Source organism: Mastigoproctus giganteus, chromosome 9, assembly GCF_048544385.1.
Source record: "Mastigoproctus giganteus isolate SK-2022 chromosome 9, ASM4854438v1, whole genome shotgun sequence".
Classification (NCBI taxonomy): Eukaryota; Metazoa; Arthropoda; class Arachnida; order Uropygi; family Thelyphonidae; genus Mastigoproctus; species Mastigoproctus giganteus.
Genome location: NC_143583.1, coordinates 118,437,566 through 118,455,651, shown reverse-complemented (window position 1 = coordinate 118,455,651; position 18,086 = coordinate 118,437,566). Strand labels below are relative to the sequence as shown.

The following is an 18,086-nucleotide window of genomic DNA, read 5'->3' as shown; positions in this document are numbered from 1 at the left end:
CGTTTTTTAACAGAAGCAAACAAATCTTTCTCAATTTTATAACCCTGTGACATTACTAAACTTTTTCTCAGGAGAATATCATGGTTACATGCATTAATTTTTGAATTATGAGAACTTTTAAAAACACAGCATTGTGTCCAGTTGCTTATCTATTTGTTGATTAGGAGAAACATGAAAGCAAAACAAGGAATTTTGAGAAAAAATCTCCTTATTTGAAAATTACTGCATTATATGCTGAGCCGAAACAAGGACTTACAGAATAGTTCAGTAAAATTAAGTGACATTTCCAACATGCATTTATTTTACTTACATGAAGAAAGTCTAGTACAACAAATTTAATTGATTTTATTTATAATTAATGATACTGATAAAATGTTATAGAGAGCTGTTTACATATCATCAATCTGTCCAAGAATATGTGAAAACAAATGCAGTGAATATGCGAAAACAAATGCAGGGCTCTCTTTAAGAACAACTTAAAAGATTTGTCACCTGCTTTGAAGGTTGCTAAAAACTTGGAGAACCTTGCTGTACATGCCAAGTAAACTCCAACAAAAAGGGGGAGTTTACTTTAAGTCAGCTGATACTTGGAAGAAATCATCTGATTTCCAAGATATTCTGAAACTCAGTTTTAAAATGTACTAAAGAATAGAAAAATCAATTATAAAAGGATATACTAGATCTCAGAAAAGATTCAGAAAGAGGTACTGTCCTTTATGAGAAATTTTATAAGTAAAGAAAATTATTTAAAGGAGTGAGAAATGTCTTCAAAATGTTTGTCAACTCCAGTTTAAGAACAAACCTTCTTTAGTTTGTAATAGCTACCAGTTACACAGACAAAACAACATTATAATTAGCAAAATATTGTCATATTAATCTGAGTGCTTGGTTTAGAAGAGAATTTCAGACACTGGCATTGCCAGTAACATAGAAGGTTTCCTTGCTACTAAGAGAAAAGAAAGAAGAGAGCAATTCTAAAACTAGTCAAGAAGGGAATCTTCAGGCATGTTGAGAGAAAATAGTTTTGCCATTTGTTTGACAAAGTGTTTGTTGAGAAAGTTTTAGGATTACACTATGTAATGAATTTTCAAAATGGTTCTGTTTATCTGCATTTCTTAATGTTTCTTTATGAATTTAGGTATGCTGTTCTGAATATGACCTTAGTCTTTTCCACAATATCAATGATTTGATGTATTATTGCAAACAATGATTAGTATTAGCATAACAAGGATTTGCATTAACAGATTTATTAGCATCTTTTATTATTAGTAGTAGTGATAGCAATAATGGCAAATGATACAGGAAAGCAAGTTTATACAGCATCAGCCAAAAAAAAATAGAAAAAAAGACACTTCCCATTTCATCTATCCATTCCATCTAATAGTTTATCTAGTTCTTCCTTGAATTTATTCAAACTATCCACATCCACAACATCAGATGGGACTTTGTTTCAACAATCACCACCCACACTCTGGCTAACAGCAAATTTCTGCACATCCAACCTGTAACTATCCTTCCTCAGTTTGAATATTTATACCGTCTTGTGCATAGTCCTGAGCAAGAGGAAGGATTCAGTTGAGAAATCCATTCAAGGCCACAAACACCTCAGTCAGTCGATTTTGCAAGTGCTACTGCGATTTGTAAAACTGAAACCTTTCCTGTTAAGAGCAGCCTTTATGCTCTTCTCCCTCACCAATCTTGTTGCTCTTTTTGGCACCCATTCCAACTGATCCATGTCCTCCCTAAAATGAGGCTTCAGACCTGTATGCAGATAGTTACAAAGAGATAGTTACCTTCCTATACCTGCCAACAAAATTCCTGCATATATTTACAAAACCTCATGAACTGCACAGTTATCCACAGGCTTTATCATTCTCCACTGCCCTGAGTATCGTACCACCCAGGTGTTTTTATTGAGTTAATATTATTTTTGCTAGAGAAAAGTTAAAAAGACAACCAGAATTTTTATAATGTTTTAATCGTCATATTAAAATATTAACAGTAAAAATTTTACAAAAGAGTCAATTTTTTATAAGGACATTTATCAAAATACTAGCAGTGGGTTGCAGTTACGCTTGCCTTTAATTTATATAATAATAATAGTTTCTATAATTAAATCTCAGCCGCTCATGAAAAAAAGAAATAGGATGCACATAGGATTGTTGCCAATCACCTATATTTATACCAACTTTCAAATTAGTATCCCATCTGGAAGTGGAAGGATTTGGAGACAGACTGACGCTTGACAATACTTAATAGTAGATTCTTACAGAATAAATATAGATTTTACATTACATTATAACAAGTTACATCAAACTATTTAAAAATATAAATCAAAAATTTAAGAATTTTTTTTTTAACCATCAAATGTCATATTTTTATCGAGTGCCAAACAAAATTCCTTTAATGCATTCCTTTCCTTGATTTCATATCAGAAAATTTATTAATGACATCGGTAAAATCCAAATTTGCAGCCACATCATTTTCAGTTGATAGTATTGTTAATGAATTTAATCTTGCCTTTGACATTGATGATCGCAAATATGTTTTAATTAGCTTTAATTTGCTAAAACCCCTTTCCCCATTTGCTACAGTTAGCGGAATTGTCAGCATAACTTCCATGTTACCCATAAATTTGCCAACGTATTTTGTAATTTATTGTTATTTATAAATTTCAAAATACATGTCTTTATCAGGTGTCAATATTGATTCTTAGCAGTGAAAGAATATGATGTTTTCACTGCAGCCTCATAAACATAAACCAAAAAAGAGTGCTTCCTTCTTGCTGACAACCAACACACTTATAGTTAGAAGCTTCTTGAACAAATGCATGGAAAGAAGTGATCACTATTTCAGCAAAAATGTAAACGGAAATGTAGGAAGGGACCAAATGGGAGCAATAAACTGACATACGTCCACAGTAATGATACTTGAAAAATAAAATCCTTGTGGCTACAAATAGGTTGAAATACAAATGGAAGGATGGACATATGTTTTTCTTAAGACATGTATATTAACCAGGCTCTGCTGTGATACCTCTTTCGGGGTAGGTAGAGCCTGGAAGAAGGCAATAAAAGTGCCCCTTTCAAGGGAGCTGCCATTGTTTTGCACACTAAATCCATCTCTGAGGGGTGTGAGAGAAAATTTTCAGTCTGGTATTCCTGGGTTCTCTATCCATTTGTGCTAAAATCTTTGAAAGGCAGAGGGCCTTTGCACTGGATGCATGCCACATGGCTGATGCATTTTGAACTGTTTACTGCACTAGAGAAAGAAAGGGATAGAAAAAGAGCCGCCACATCTTTCCCCAAATCTTTCATTTTCCCCCTCCCACGAAGCGCATGCACCCTCTCAAACCTTCATCACCCCAATGTCATGTGCCACCAAAGCATCAGCACCCCAGGAGACTGCGTGGCTCGCCCATAGCTTGGGTCAGCCCTGGTGTCACTCAGCTGATAAGTTAATCAAGTACCTTGCATTTGTCAATATTAAACTTCAATTACCACTTCTCAGCCCATCTGTCTACTTTTTTAGATCTTGTTGCAGTAGCATGCCCTGATTAATGTTGTTAAGTACCTGCCAGCCTAATGTCATTACAAACTTAGAATTCAGTCTGATATTGAAAACAGCAATGGGCCTAACACTGAACTTTGGGGAACCCACTGTTAACATCAGTCCAAGAGGAGTACTGCCCATTGATAACCACTCACTCTGTCTTCTTCCACTCAACTATTTCTTTATCCATAGCAGTAATTTGTCCCTTAATTCCACACTGCTCCAATTTGTGAAGTGCTCTTTCATCTGAAACAGTAATCAAAAGCTTTCTGAAATAAGTTCTATGAAGTCAAAATTATTTTTATTTTTTTTGAGCAATCTGATTAGATATTATTATCGTAATATCTAATCAGATTGCTCAGACAAGAATCACCCCTTAGCAAATCTATGCTATGGCTGCAGTATAATTCCATTCCTGTCCACATGGTCCTGCATTACTCCTTTAACCAGTGACTCCATTATTTTTTATTTTCCCTGGAACAGAAGTCAAGCTAACAGGTCTGTAATTACTCATGTCTCCCTTTGATCACCCTTTGTGAATTGGGGATATATTTGTATGTACATCTCCAGTCCATAGGGAACTCCCCTGAATCCAAGGATGCTCTCATAATCATGGGTAATGGTTTGCATACCTCTTTTGTTACCTCCTTTAATATTACTGTATAGATCCCATCTGCCCCAGGTGCCTTTTTTACATGTAGCTTCAATAATTTCTCCTCCACTTTCCCCTCAGTTATCACAAAATCATTCAGCACCCCTGCCAGAATATGACTCTCTTCCGGCATCTTCATCACTAAAAAAATCCTTATGTATGAATGTAGATGCAAAATACCCATTCAGTTTGTCAGCAACCCAAGCAGGATCATCAACGGTTAATCCATTCATATCTAGTGGACTAATGTGGTTCAGTGTCTTCCTTCTACTGTTTACATAAATAAAGACGTCATTGCTGCTTTTCTTTGCATTCTTTGCTAGAGACTTCTTGTATTCTGCTTAGCTAACCTGACCTTCTTTGTGACTTGATTGCAGATTAGTTTATGTACTGTAGCCTTCTTTACCACCTCATAATTATTATGCATTCCATGCATTTTTCTTTATTGCCACAAAGCTCATTAGTTCAGCTGACATCCATTTAGGCCTAAACCTTGAACAGTATTTCTTACTTGGTATGAAAAGCTTAGTTTTTCCAAGATTAATTTCTTGAATGCTTCCCATTTAGAATTTGCTGTTGGTAACATTATTCAATTGGGTCTACTGTATAAATTTTAAAAACTGTCTGAGACCACCATAGTCACCTTTACGAAATCAAAACCCTTAAACCCTTCTCTTTACCTTTAATTGTAGTTACATCTTTAAGTAAATCCCACATCAGTACACTGTGATCACTGCCACCTAGTGGTTCTTTTATCTGCAGATTCTTAACACATGAATAATCACTGCTGATAATCACATCAAGAGTATTATTCACTCTGATTGTCTCTCTCGAACATGCTGCTATAGAAAACATTGATCAGCAGCATGAATCCACAAGTTCCAGTCAATATCTGGGAAGTTAAAATCCCCCATTATGACATTCTGATTTACTGGCCTACTCTATTTTTCTGTACAGTTGTTCATTGTACTCATCAGAGTAATTAGGCTTATAACACACTGCTAATTTCATTTTTGCTTTCCAGTCTTATGTCATACCAAACTGGCACAGTATTGCATTGACCATCTATGTCAACTGGGTGCCCTTATTTAGATGTTATGTGTTTCTTAACTATCACCATAACTCATCCTGCCTGTCCTTTCTGTACACATTGTACTCCCCAAATTCAAATTCTGCATTCCTTATATTTGTGTGACACCACATCTCTGATATCCCAACAATATCTGCCATTGATGTCTTCACAAGCATTTCATATTCATTGAATTAATTTACTATACTCCTAGCATTGGTGTACATGCAAGTATACATGCACCTGTTCTTACTCTTAATTACCCAAACACACCTGTGTATTTACTTGTTCCATGATGATTCTCAGCAGTTCTAGAAATCCACAGCATCTGTGGAATCAAGAAATCCACAGAATCATAACAGGGTGGATTGGATCTATCCAGTTATGTTAAAGGAGGTAGCAAAGGAAGTAAGCAAACCCTTAGCCATAATTATGAGAGCTTCTTTGGACTCAGGGGAGGTGCCCATGGACTGGAGATTTGCAAATGTGACCCCAATTCACAAAGGAGGATCAAAGGATTACACAAGTAATTATAGACCTGTTAGTTTAACTTATGTTCCAGGAATATTAATGGAGGCGCTGGTTAAAGAAACACTGCAGGATCATCTAGACAAGACTTCAGTTATAGCTCGGACAGAGCATGGTTTTGTTAAGGGAGTCTTGGATTGGATACTATGATGTGGTCACAAAGGAACTGAATGCAGGGAATAACTTTGATATTATATATTTGGATCTTAGAAAGGCTTTTGATACTGTTGCACATGGAAGACTGCTACACAAATTGGAGCAGTGTGACATTGGAGGCAAATTGCTGCTATGGATAAAGGGGTGGTTGAGTGAGAGAAGACCAAGAGTGGTAATCAATGGACACTGCTCATCATGGACTAATGTTATTAGTGGAGTCCCTCATAGTTCAGTGTTGAGTCCATTGTTGTTTTCTGTATTCATTAATGATATTGATAATGGTATATCAGGCTTAATGTCCAAGTTTGCAGATGATACGAAGATTGGCAGGGTTGTTAATGACACTAATGACAGTACACTGCTGCAACAGGATCGAGAAAAGTGAACAAATGGGCTGAGAGGTGGCAAATGAAGTTTAACATTGAAAATGTAAAGTACTATATATGGGAAGCAGTTCTCCCAGAGTAATGTATCAACTCTGTGGTATCACACTGACAGAGGTCGACAATAAAAAGGACCTGGGGTTAATTGTGCAGGCAGATATGAAGTTTTCTGAGCAGTGCAGATGGTCTGCAAGAGTAGCTTGTGGTGTCTTGTCAATGATATACTGGAATTTTTCTAGCCGGGATAAGGAGGTGATTATCCCCTTGTATAAGGCAATGGTCAGGCCACACGTTGAGTACTGTATACAGGTCTGAAGGCCTCATTCTAAGAAAGATGTAGAACTTTTATAATGAGTACGGAGAAGGGCAACAAGAACAAAGGGTTGCTCTTACAAAGAAAGGCTTAAGTTTTGCATATTACAGTGTCTGGAGATTAGGCATCTGCAAGGTGATCTGATTGAGGTGTATAAAGCCTTGAATGGTTTGAGCATGCTGATGGGATTCTTCCTCTTGCTCAGAATAATCACCTGAGAGGGCATAAATTCAAATTGAGGAAAGACAGATGTAGGATTGATGTGCGGAAGTTTGCCAGTGGGTAGTTGGTTGGTGGAACAGACTTCCATCCTTTGTTGTGGAAGTTGATAGCCTAAATAAATTTAAGACTGAGCTGGACCGTTATTTGGAATGAACGGATGGGTGAAATGGGAGTGGTTTTTTTTTTTTTTTTTGCTGTTGCTGCATAAGCTTGCTTTCTTGCATCATATGCCTCTACTAATAGTAATGCTAATCTTGTTTTCAAGGCTGCTGCTCATTTCAATAGAAACACAGTGCAAGAATCATTTTCACCTCTGCCTGCAGCCATTGTTAATATGCAGTAAATTAATCAAAGCTATTATATCAGTGTCGTTTCATTACATTTTATTGTGAATGCTTTTACAGCAGGCTGCCTATTTGGTTATATAATAACTTCAGTTAATTTACTGCATATAGACATGATGCATTTGCACTAACTTCTATGTCTGTAAATTTTCCCATAGTCCAAGGCTTATGCCCTTGTATTGTGGACTTAATTTCACAACTGGGATATCAGCTGTTATACCATCAATGTACCTACCCACCAGGTGCCTCCACAGCCAGGTGGGAGGGATTAGCAGTGCGTAGCACATGCTTCTTGATTAGACCGGGGTTCAAGCCCGTCACCACCAAATACGGAGGTTGTGGAAAGGTCAGAGAATGACCACTACATATTCCCATAGCAATATGGCCTTAGTTGCTAATGCTCCTAAAAGAAATACAACAACCACGTACCTACCGATGAATGGCCAGGCAACCCTGAAACTGCCATCTGGATGGTGGTATCCACTTAGAATAAGTAACAATAGTCTTGTCTATTGGAGAAGTGTTATTTATTTCAAGTATAACTGAATAGGCAACTTGTTGTGAAGGCATTCACAATATGAGATGTAATAAAATGATGCCAATATAATAATAACTTCGGTTAACTTAATGTATGATGCATTTGCACTAACTTATATGTCTGTAAATTTTCTCTCAGTCTGTGGCTTGAAAGTTGTCTGGACTTGAAAAATTCAGCCAAAATCTCTGTACACATAACAGTAAATGCATTGGTATGTTATTGTGTGGTGAAGCAACCATTCTAAGGTGTTCTATTTTTCCAGTTGTTTTCTTTGACCCACATCATGAAGGCATTTCAGAACTTCAGCACAGGAGCTATTATTAATTGTTTGTCCCCCCTGGAACGTATTCATGGTGGACAACACCCTTTCCATCAAAAAATGCTAGCAACATGGTCTTATTTTTGCTATGCAAAATTTTCATTAAGGTGGAGATATGTTTCATCTATTTCATAAACAGTTTATTTTCAATCGTTTAATACCAAGGTTCACACTTCAGACAGTTTCTTTATTTGTTGAAGTTGAAGGCTTTGTAAATCGCAAATACTTTTGACGGACTCCTCACTCTCTTTAAAATTATGGTAACAGTTAAAAACTTGTGTGGCATTCCATTGCAGAATCCCCATTGCTATTTTAAGAAGATTAAATGTTTGCCTGCATTTTTTTTTTTATTTTAAAGCAAATAACGCACGTGCACATTGTTCGGTGTACTACAACATTTTGAAATGCATTGAGATGTGAAAACACATTTTTGTTATTGGCCAACAATAAGAAACTGCTGTAAGCAAGCGAACAGCTTGGTGTATGGAGGTAAGGATGAGACATTTCTAAACATATAATGCTTTTCCACAGTGTGCTGTGTTGTCTGAATGTTGAACAACGAACATAATCTGGATACTTTTTGAACAGACCCCCATATGTGCTTCTTAACCAAGAGCATAACCCCATCTCATCTGTCCTTTCTGTACGTGTTGTACCTGCTGTGTTCAAATTCTGCATCTCATGTCAGAGTGCCACCATGTTTCTGATTTCTGTGTGTCTGTATTTTATGATTTGATCAATACTTCAAATTTATATATTATCCTCCCAGGATTAGTGTATGAGCAAGTATGTTTGTGCTTACTTGTGCTCTTAGTAATCTTCACACACAGTCCATATAATTGCTTGTCCTAGAGAGCCTCCAGTAGGCCTTGTAATCTCCCTCACCTTACTTTACAGACCATTGCATGTTCAATTGGAAGCACTACAAGAATCAGTTTACCTCTGCTTATAGTTACTACCAATCTTAGCACACGCTCCTTGATTAGACTGGGGTTCGAGCCCGTCACCACCAAATAAGGAACATGCGGAAAGATCAGGGAATGACCACCGCATATCCCCAGAGCAATATGGCCTTAGTTTTGCTAATGCTCCTAAAAACCAAATAACTACAACAACTATCAATCTATGTAATGTCCCCCCACCAAAGTGGCAGTTTTCTGAGCCATAAAACTCTGCCTCAATAGATCAGCAAATATTCTTGCACCTCTTCTATTTAAGTGTATCCCATCCTTGTAAAACAGTTCTTCCTGTTCTCATGTACTAGCCACTGAGAAAAATTCTGTACCATGAGCCTTAATCAATCTCTCCAGGGCTAAAATGATTGACAAGGCTCTCATCATGTACATTTTGCCTACAGAATTTGTAAGGTTCTTATTGGTTGAATATTTAAAATGAGTTGAATAAGTTTTAAATAAATTAAAATAAGCTGAGTAATTAAAATAAAAAATATATATTATATTTAGATTAGGTATATATATTCAGGTAACCCTCATATAACACGGTAGTTAGGTTCCTATAAAATCTCACATAGTGCGAAACTGTGTTATACGGGACTAAGAACCAGTACAAAAAGGGGATTATATTCCAGAAGCTAACAAAAATACATTATTTTTTTATAACTATCAGAAACTTAATTTTTATTAAAAATAATAATAACTGAAAAAATGGCTTACAAACTGTGATACATACAGTATATGTCAGATAATGTACATTCATTTAATTTTCTTCCTCTTCCTGGCCCCGGGTGCCAAGCGATTGTGATCGAGCAGAATTTTCTCTGTGCTTAAAGAGTGATTATCTAAAAGTGATTTATAGTTCTTTTAAGTTCCTCTCCTTAAGAAATTTATTTTTTAATAGTAGCTACTGTTACAAAAAGCACTTGTACAGAGCAAGAAAGAAAAGCCACCTTTCTTTATTTTTCATATTTCTCTTATTAACACTTACTACTTTACGCTTGGTCACACTGGGCACTTCTCCTGCCTCCCCATGGCAGGGCTGGAAATCTTGGCAGAAAAGCTAATCTGCCAAGGGCCAAAAGGAGAAAACATGGATCAACATGCCTTTCCGCCTCTCGGCCAGAGTTAGACATTGAGCATAACACGTCGCAACCCAAGAGGTTGAAAACCACTTCCTCAGCGACAAATTGTCCTGCATTTCTTATAATGTACTCTCTTGCAGATCAGCCTCTCAGTAAGCTCTCTCCATTCCTTATCCAGAAACACCTGGAAAGTCTGGCAGGATCTCCTAAGACAGTCAAGAGACTGCAATCAGGTGACCTTCTAGTGGAAACAGTGAACTGTTAACATTCAGAGAAACTTCTAAAACTTACAAGCTTTGCTGGAATTCCAATAAAAGTTTCTCCCCATGCCACCCTAAATACATATAAGGATGTTATATCCAGCTGGGATCTATTGAATGTCACGGAAGAGGAGATAACACAAGAGCTTCAAGATCAAAATGTCATTGCTGTGAAAAGAATTATGGTTAAAAGAGAAAATACACTCACACCTACAAGGAATATTATCCTAACCTTTAACTCACCAAATCTACCACCATCGATAAAAGCAGGCTACCTACTTTGCCGCATTAGACCATACATTCCTAACCCATTGAGATGTTTTAAGTGCCAGAAGTATGGCCACTCTCAAACGCTGTGCAGAAGAAACCAAGTTTGTCCTAATTGTGGGTCCTCTGACCACACCCAAAGTGACTGCTTGGCAAAAGAAATGACTTGCGCCAACTGTAAAGGAAACCATCCTGCTTACTCAAGGACATCTGACAGATGGAAAACTGAAAGGCAAATAGTTAAATATAAGATCGAAAATAAAGTAAGCTTTCAAGAAGCACAGAAATTAATTGCTCCTACTATGAATAAATGTACGTACGCCAATATTGCACAAAAATATCAATCAGTGGCCACCCAAATCTCTGACTGGGCTCGGACTGTTCTCTCTCAGCAACAGCCCAATGTTCCGAAACAGTTGAACCGGGCAAGTAATACTGCACTTACAGTACCAGCTACATCTCCTTCTCCTCCCCTAGAGATTTCTTCTGCATTGAATAATCGAAGCTCAAATTTAAAAAAGAATATCCAAGAAACGTCTATGGATACAATTGACTCATCAAGACAAGAAGACCCAATCCTAGAATTATATGTGGAAGAAGATATGGACACTAGTCACCCATTCTTCTCAAAAAAAGACAAACCAAAGCCTGAACGCCTTAAGCCACATTAAAGAAACAGTCAGATACAGCTTCTTCTACTAAACACCAGTAATGCCTTACATTCTACAATGGAATTGTAGAGAATATTGTAGCAACCTTAATGATATTCAAGTCTTAATTAGCCACTACTCTCCAGTTGGTTTCTGTCTGCAAGAAACCTACCTAACGTCTCAAATTTCAACCAACATAAAGAACTATTCTATCTATCGACAAGATTGTAATACTTCTAATGCGGCCCTTGGGGAAGTGGCCATTTTGGTCAGTACAAAGATCCCAACCAAACAAATTGTTTTGCAAACTGATATTGAAGTTGTTGCTGTACGTTTGATAGCCCAGATTGCATTAACACTAGTATCAATCTATCTCCCACCAAGTCATACTTTCTCTTACCAAAATCTTAAAAATCTTCTAATGCAGTTACCTTCCCCTGTCTGTCTCTTGAAGGATTTCAATGGCCACCACCTCTTATGGGGATCGACTAAATTAGATAGTCGTGGCCGACTAATTGGAACCTTTCTGGAGAAGCAAAACCTTACTGTTCTTAATACTGGTGCACTCACTCACTCACATACAATTACCAACTGGACAAACTTCTGCAGTCGATCTATCAATATGCTCCCCGATTCTGTTTCCAATCATGGAATGGTCCGCTCTGGACGATCACATGGGAAATGACCATTTTCCAGTTGTTTGCGAGCTGCTCATTACCCAACTACCATTATCACAAATCTGTAGGAAATGGAAATTCTCTCAAGCCAACTGGTTCATATTTCAATCAGCTATTAGTCTGGATGAGAAATTTATACGAACACAGCTGATAGATGAAGTCACAGATTATGTCACGTCACACCTATTATCTGCAGCTAAATGCTCAATTCCATTGTCAAATCCTCCTTCCCGACGGCACCATAATTATTGGTAGAATGAAGAATGCACCAAAACAAAGAAGCTGAAAAATAAAGTGTGGAATTCTTTTCGTAGATCTCCAACCACTGTTAATCTTATTAACTATAAGAAGCCAAGGGAAAAAGCACGTCTCACACAAAGACAAACCAAAAAGAATTCCTGGATTCGGTTTGCCTCTATCATAAACAAAAACACTAATTCCAGGTTAATATGGAAGAAAATTAGGCAGATTTCCGGCAAATTTCCAACCACCCCTTCCCTAGTTCTTTTGTGGAATGGACAGGAGCTCTCTGCTCCTGAGGACATTGCAAATGTCCTCAGGAGCAGAGAGCTCCTGTCATTTCCAGAAAATTAACACCATGTTTGAACAGCGATCCATCAACTTTCGAACCTCTGTACTCCTTCCTTATCAGCCACTTCAATATTCTGAACTACTTCATACTATCAAAACAACACGCAATAGTGACTCTGGGCCACACAGAATATATTATATCATGTTACAACATCTTGAAGGAAAAAATTTAAAAATACTGCTGGTCTTCTATACCCAAATATTTCTTTAAAACCTTTACCCCACCTCTTGGCACCATGCCACAGTTCTGGCCTTTTTGAAACCTGGAAAAGTTCCTACCAATCCATACAGTTACAGACCAATTTCTCTCTCCAGTTGCCTCGGCAAGTTACTTGAAAAAATAATCCATAATCGACTTGTTTAGATCATAGAAACGCAACAACTTCTGAGTAATAATCAGCATGGATTTCACCAGAACAGGTCCTCCTAAGATCTCATGATCAAAGAAGAGTGTGCAATTCATAATGCCTTTGTAAAAAATGAACACCTTGTTATGGTTTCCATAGACATAGAGAAGGCGTTTGACACTACCTGGCATCATGGCATTCTCAGTGACCTCCATGCTCTTGGTCTATGAGGCAATCTGCCTATATTCATCAGGAACTTCCTCCAGAACCGCTTTCCAAGTTCGATACCACAACTCGCTTTCTATGACATTTTTACAGGAAGGAGGAGGACAGGGGTCTGTACTGAATGCATCCCTTTTTGCCCTTAGAATCAATTCCATCACAAAAGAACTTCCAAATACTCTTCAGACCTACCCTTACACTGATGATCTCTCTATTTCTTGCCATTCTCAGAACATGCAATCCATTGAACGGCAATTACAGATATCCCTGAATAAAGTACAGAGGTGGGCAGAATGCAATGGCTGTCACAGCAGAAAACCGTTGCAATTCACTTTTGCAATCAACATAAGTTGCATACAGATCCTGAAATTCAGATGTCAAACTCTACCATTCCAGTGACTGACAAGGTCAGATTCTTGGGACTAATCCTTGACAGGAAGTTAAATTTCTTTGAGCACATTAAATTTGTGCGTACTACCTGCCTCAAAAAGCTGAATATACTAAAAACTTTATCTGCCCTGTCTTGGGGAGCAGACTGTTCCTCTTTGCTGCTCCTATATAGAGCATTGATCAGATCCCATTTGGATTATGGTGCTCCAATCTATGATTCTGCCCGAAAGAGTACACTCTGCTGGCTGGAACCTATACAGCATAGTGCATTGAGGATTGCCCTTGGCGCTTTCAGGACATCTCCTACCCATAGTTTATATGTTGAAGCTCATGAGCCCCCTCTTTGCCTCCGCAGAAAAACACTACTTCTTAAGTATGCAGCCCGAATGCAAAGCTGTTATCAGCATCCTATTGAGCCATACCTCTTTAATCCACTACTACAAAACCTCTATAGAAAATAAACCCAGTAAAATAAGACTGGCAGGCTTACACCTTATTGAACTAATGCAGAGTTGGAATGTTCCATTTTTCAACAGGCAACAATTAATGAATTACTCCCAACTGCCATGGATTCCCCCCTCCTCGGTTATCTTTCGATACTTATCTTCATAAGTGGGGAAAGAATCGTCTACCGACACGTAGACGATAAAACTACATTGAAATATGATCCTTATCATATCCTATAGCTAATTAGGATAGAATGAACCTATACTAGCATTTAAAATAAGTACTAGATCTTGGTTTTGTTAAAATTGCATGTGACTTCAAACTAATTTACATTTATTATTTTCTTTTAGTGCCAGGCTGCATCATTAAGAAAGCAAACCTTAGATGTTGTAATTCCTCCTTTATTGCCTAACTCTACATGTGATTTGGAAAGAGAAATAAGTGTTGTGCAAAGTAATAAAATTTGTACTGAAGACAAAGTAAGTTTCCAACCACCTTTTCACACTTGTGGATCTCTTAAATTTATTTAGTACCTTACATTTTTACTCAGAATTAGTACCGCTGCAGTAACTAGGCAGTGTATACATTCTTCTATCCACAAAAATAAAGAGAGGTAAAAAAAAGTTCTACTTTTCATGGTAATTCAATATAACTTTCCAAATAATTTTTGACACTGTCAAGTTGAGCAGTATTGTTTATTCTTTACTTGCAGTTATCACCACTATCATCATCCAAATCTTTAGTCCTGGAGTACAGTTTGCTGTGATAGTACAAATTAGTGGCCTTCTGAGATTATCAGTCTTCTGTTTGCTATATTTCTCTGTGCTGTCCTATTTCCTGTTAAATCCTTAATCCTAGACCAGTTATGTCTTCTTTCCAATCCCTGCTTGATACAATCGATCCATCCTCCTCTTGGTCTCCCCTTGAAGCAAAACCGAATGGGGCATTACCATTCAGTTTTGCTTCGTATATCTGCTTAGCCAATCTACCTTCTCCCATCCTTTCTACATGCCCATACCATCTTAAGTTTTCTTCACTCACTCCAAGATTTTTCATTTTATTTCTTAAAACTCTCATTTCTGAAGATTCTGATTGTTAATGAATTACTTTAAGTTTTTATAATTTGTCTACTGTGAATATATTTCACCCTTGCAGCCCTTTAATCTTAAAACTTTGCTGTGCCCCCCTCCCATCACAAAGTTACATTCAGCAATACTTTCAACCTTCTCTAAGATACTTGCATAGATTTTGCGAACTTTGTACACGAAGAAGTGGCATTCTTCTGTAATTTCTGCATTCAGTTTTATTTCCCTTTTTATGTGTTGGTGCAATTAATGCTTCAGTCCAGCTTCTAGAACTTATTCTTCAAAAAATGACATTCGGGTTAGGCGATGTAACCCTGCAACGCTATTTTCTCTCCATCTTTCTGTCTTTCAAGTTTAATTCCATATACACCTGTCCATACTTGATATTTTCCATGATATTTTCTACCTTAATAATAAAAACATGTCCCAACTTTTTCCCATTTCGATCATTTGAATATCTGTTGTTTCATTTTATCTTTTACTCCATACTTTTAAAATATCCCTCGTCTGTTTTCCCTTCACTCTTATCATTTGCAATTACATTATTGGCTCCAAGTGCAGCAATTTTTCTAGTGGTTATCTAGTATAATAATTATAAAAAGCTTTCTGTTTTTAAAAGCCCATAAACTCTATGTAACTGTTAACTATAATAGTTATCATTTAAGCAGTTCATTTACTAACTCAGAAAAGAAACACACTTTTCTTTTTACAATAATAAATTATTAATTTTTCCTTCTCTGCTTGGTTACTAGGTGGTGCTACGCCTACTTTATGTGGTAAGAATGGAAACTCAGGAGGAAAAAGCTCTCATTTATGGAGCTAAAAAGAGCAACAGTGTCTTACAAAAATCTGCAAGCATCTGAATCTATTGACACCATCCACACCAATAGGAGATAAGAAGCCAATACTAACAATATGGCAAAAATACTAAAAACAGATGCATGTGCACACTGATGGCATTTTTAAATAACCCTCTCACTGGAAAACTCTCTATTCATACAACAATTCCAACAATAGCATGCTGTCTGTACAATTGTTTCCACATTACACCTGTATATACTATACACAGATGGTCCATAACAGAAGACAGGGTAAGGCACTACAACAATTTTTCCTCATAGAAATTATCACACCAATTGCAGCATACACTAATTATACTACTGAGCTTCGTACCATATAATTATCCATTGATTGGATATTGCTTGCATCCATATTAAATGTAAAGTGAATTTCTCTGAAAATGATGTTGTTTGCATCATTTTCACAGACTCCCTCAAACTACAAGTCTGGCTGCATACTAACAAAATTACTCACCAAATCCTGTGGCAAACTTTTAAAATGAAAATTAGTTTCTGTTGAGTCCCAGAGCATGTTGGAATAAATGGAAATAAGTAACTGGATGAAACAGTAAAAACAACAACAGGTCCCCTGGCTGCACATTTTAAGGTACCATGTATAGACTACAAACTTTTTATCTGAAAGAACAGCATGAGACAGTGAAACAGACAGGGAAAAAAACCTAGTAATTAACTTTCCTGCAAGTCAAGCTATTCAGCTACTCTGAAGTACTAGTGGAAGATGAAATAGACATTAGAAATTATCACACCAATTGCAGCATACACTAATTATACTACTGAGCTTCGTACCATATAATTATCCATTGATTGGATATTGCTTGCATCCATACTAAATGTAAAGTGAATTTCTCTGAAAATGATGTTGTTTGCATCATTTTCACAGACTCCCTCAAACTACAAGTCTGGCTGCATACTAACAAAATTACTCACCAAATCCTGTGGCAAACTTTTAAAATGAAAATTAGTTTCTGTTGAGTCCCAGAGCATGTTGGAATAAATGGAAATAAGTAACTGGATGAAACAGTAAAAACAACAACAGGTCCCCTGGCTGCACATTTTAAGGTACCATGTATAGACTACAAACTTTTTATCTGAAAGAACAGCATGAGACAGTGAAACAGACAGGGAAAAAAAACTAGTAATTAACTTTCCTGCAAGTCAAGCTATTCAGCTACTCTGAAGTACTAGTTTGGTTTGGTTTGTTTGTTTGGTTTGTTTAGATTTTATTGGCGCATTAGCATCTAAGGCTATAATGCACCAAGACCAGGTAATAAATAAAAATTTAAAAATTTATCCTTTCAGTGACCTAAGTAATTAGGTCACCATGTCCAGATATATAATAAAAGCTTCTCAATAAAAGAAATAACAATAAAGAATAAATTTTATATATGTGTAAAAACCTTTATTGATTTAAAAAAGCTAAAAACAGCAGACACATTGCCATTGTCAGATAAAATCTGACTGAGTGTATATGGCTCAGTCAGATGGTTAAAAGCGGTAAAACGGATATTGCTAAAATCTGGACATTCAATTAAAAGGTGTCTGATCGATAAAATTGTGCCACAGGACACACACATAGGAGGGTCATCAGCCCTCACTAGTGGAAGATGAAATAGACATTAGAAATTATCACACCAATTGCAGCATACACTAATTATACTACTGAGCTTCGTACCATATAATTATCCATTGATTGGATATTGCTTGCATCCATACTAAATGTAAAGTGAATTTCTCTGAAAATGATGTTGTTTGCATCATTTTCACAGACTCCCTCAAACTACAAGTCTGGCTGCATACTAACAAAATTACTCACCAAATCCTGTGGCAAACTTTTAAAATGAAAATTAGTTTCTGTTGAGTCCCAGAGCATGTTGGAATAAATGGAAATAATTAACTGGATGAAACAGTAAAAACAACAACAGGTCCCCTGGCTGCACATTTTAAGGTACCATGTATAGACTACAAACTTTTTATCTGAAAGAACAGCATGAGACAGTGAAACAGACAGGGAAAAAAAACTAGTAATTAACTTTCCTGCAAGTCAAGCTATTCAGCTACTCTGAAGTACTAGTGGAAGATGAAATAGACAAGATGAAATGTTCCTGGCCAGAATAAGATTGGGGCTCTCAAACATTACTCACACTTACTTGCTTAGGACAGATAATGGAATGAAGGT

The 18,086-nt window shown here is 36.8% G+C and overlaps 1 protein-coding gene across 1 annotated transcript in view; it reads left to right on the top strand.

The window, feature by feature from the left end:
- Positions 1-18,086, top strand: part of LOC150080675 (ankyrin repeat and SAM domain-containing protein 6-like) — a 270,192-nt gene that overhangs the window by 180,263 nt on the left and 71,843 nt on the right. The window contains exon 11 of the mRNA XM_090380780.1: positions 14,316-14,444. Coding sequence (XP_090236906.1) covers positions 14,316-14,444 — 129 coding nt within the window. The remainder of the gene's footprint in view (positions 1-14,315; positions 14,445-18,086) is intronic.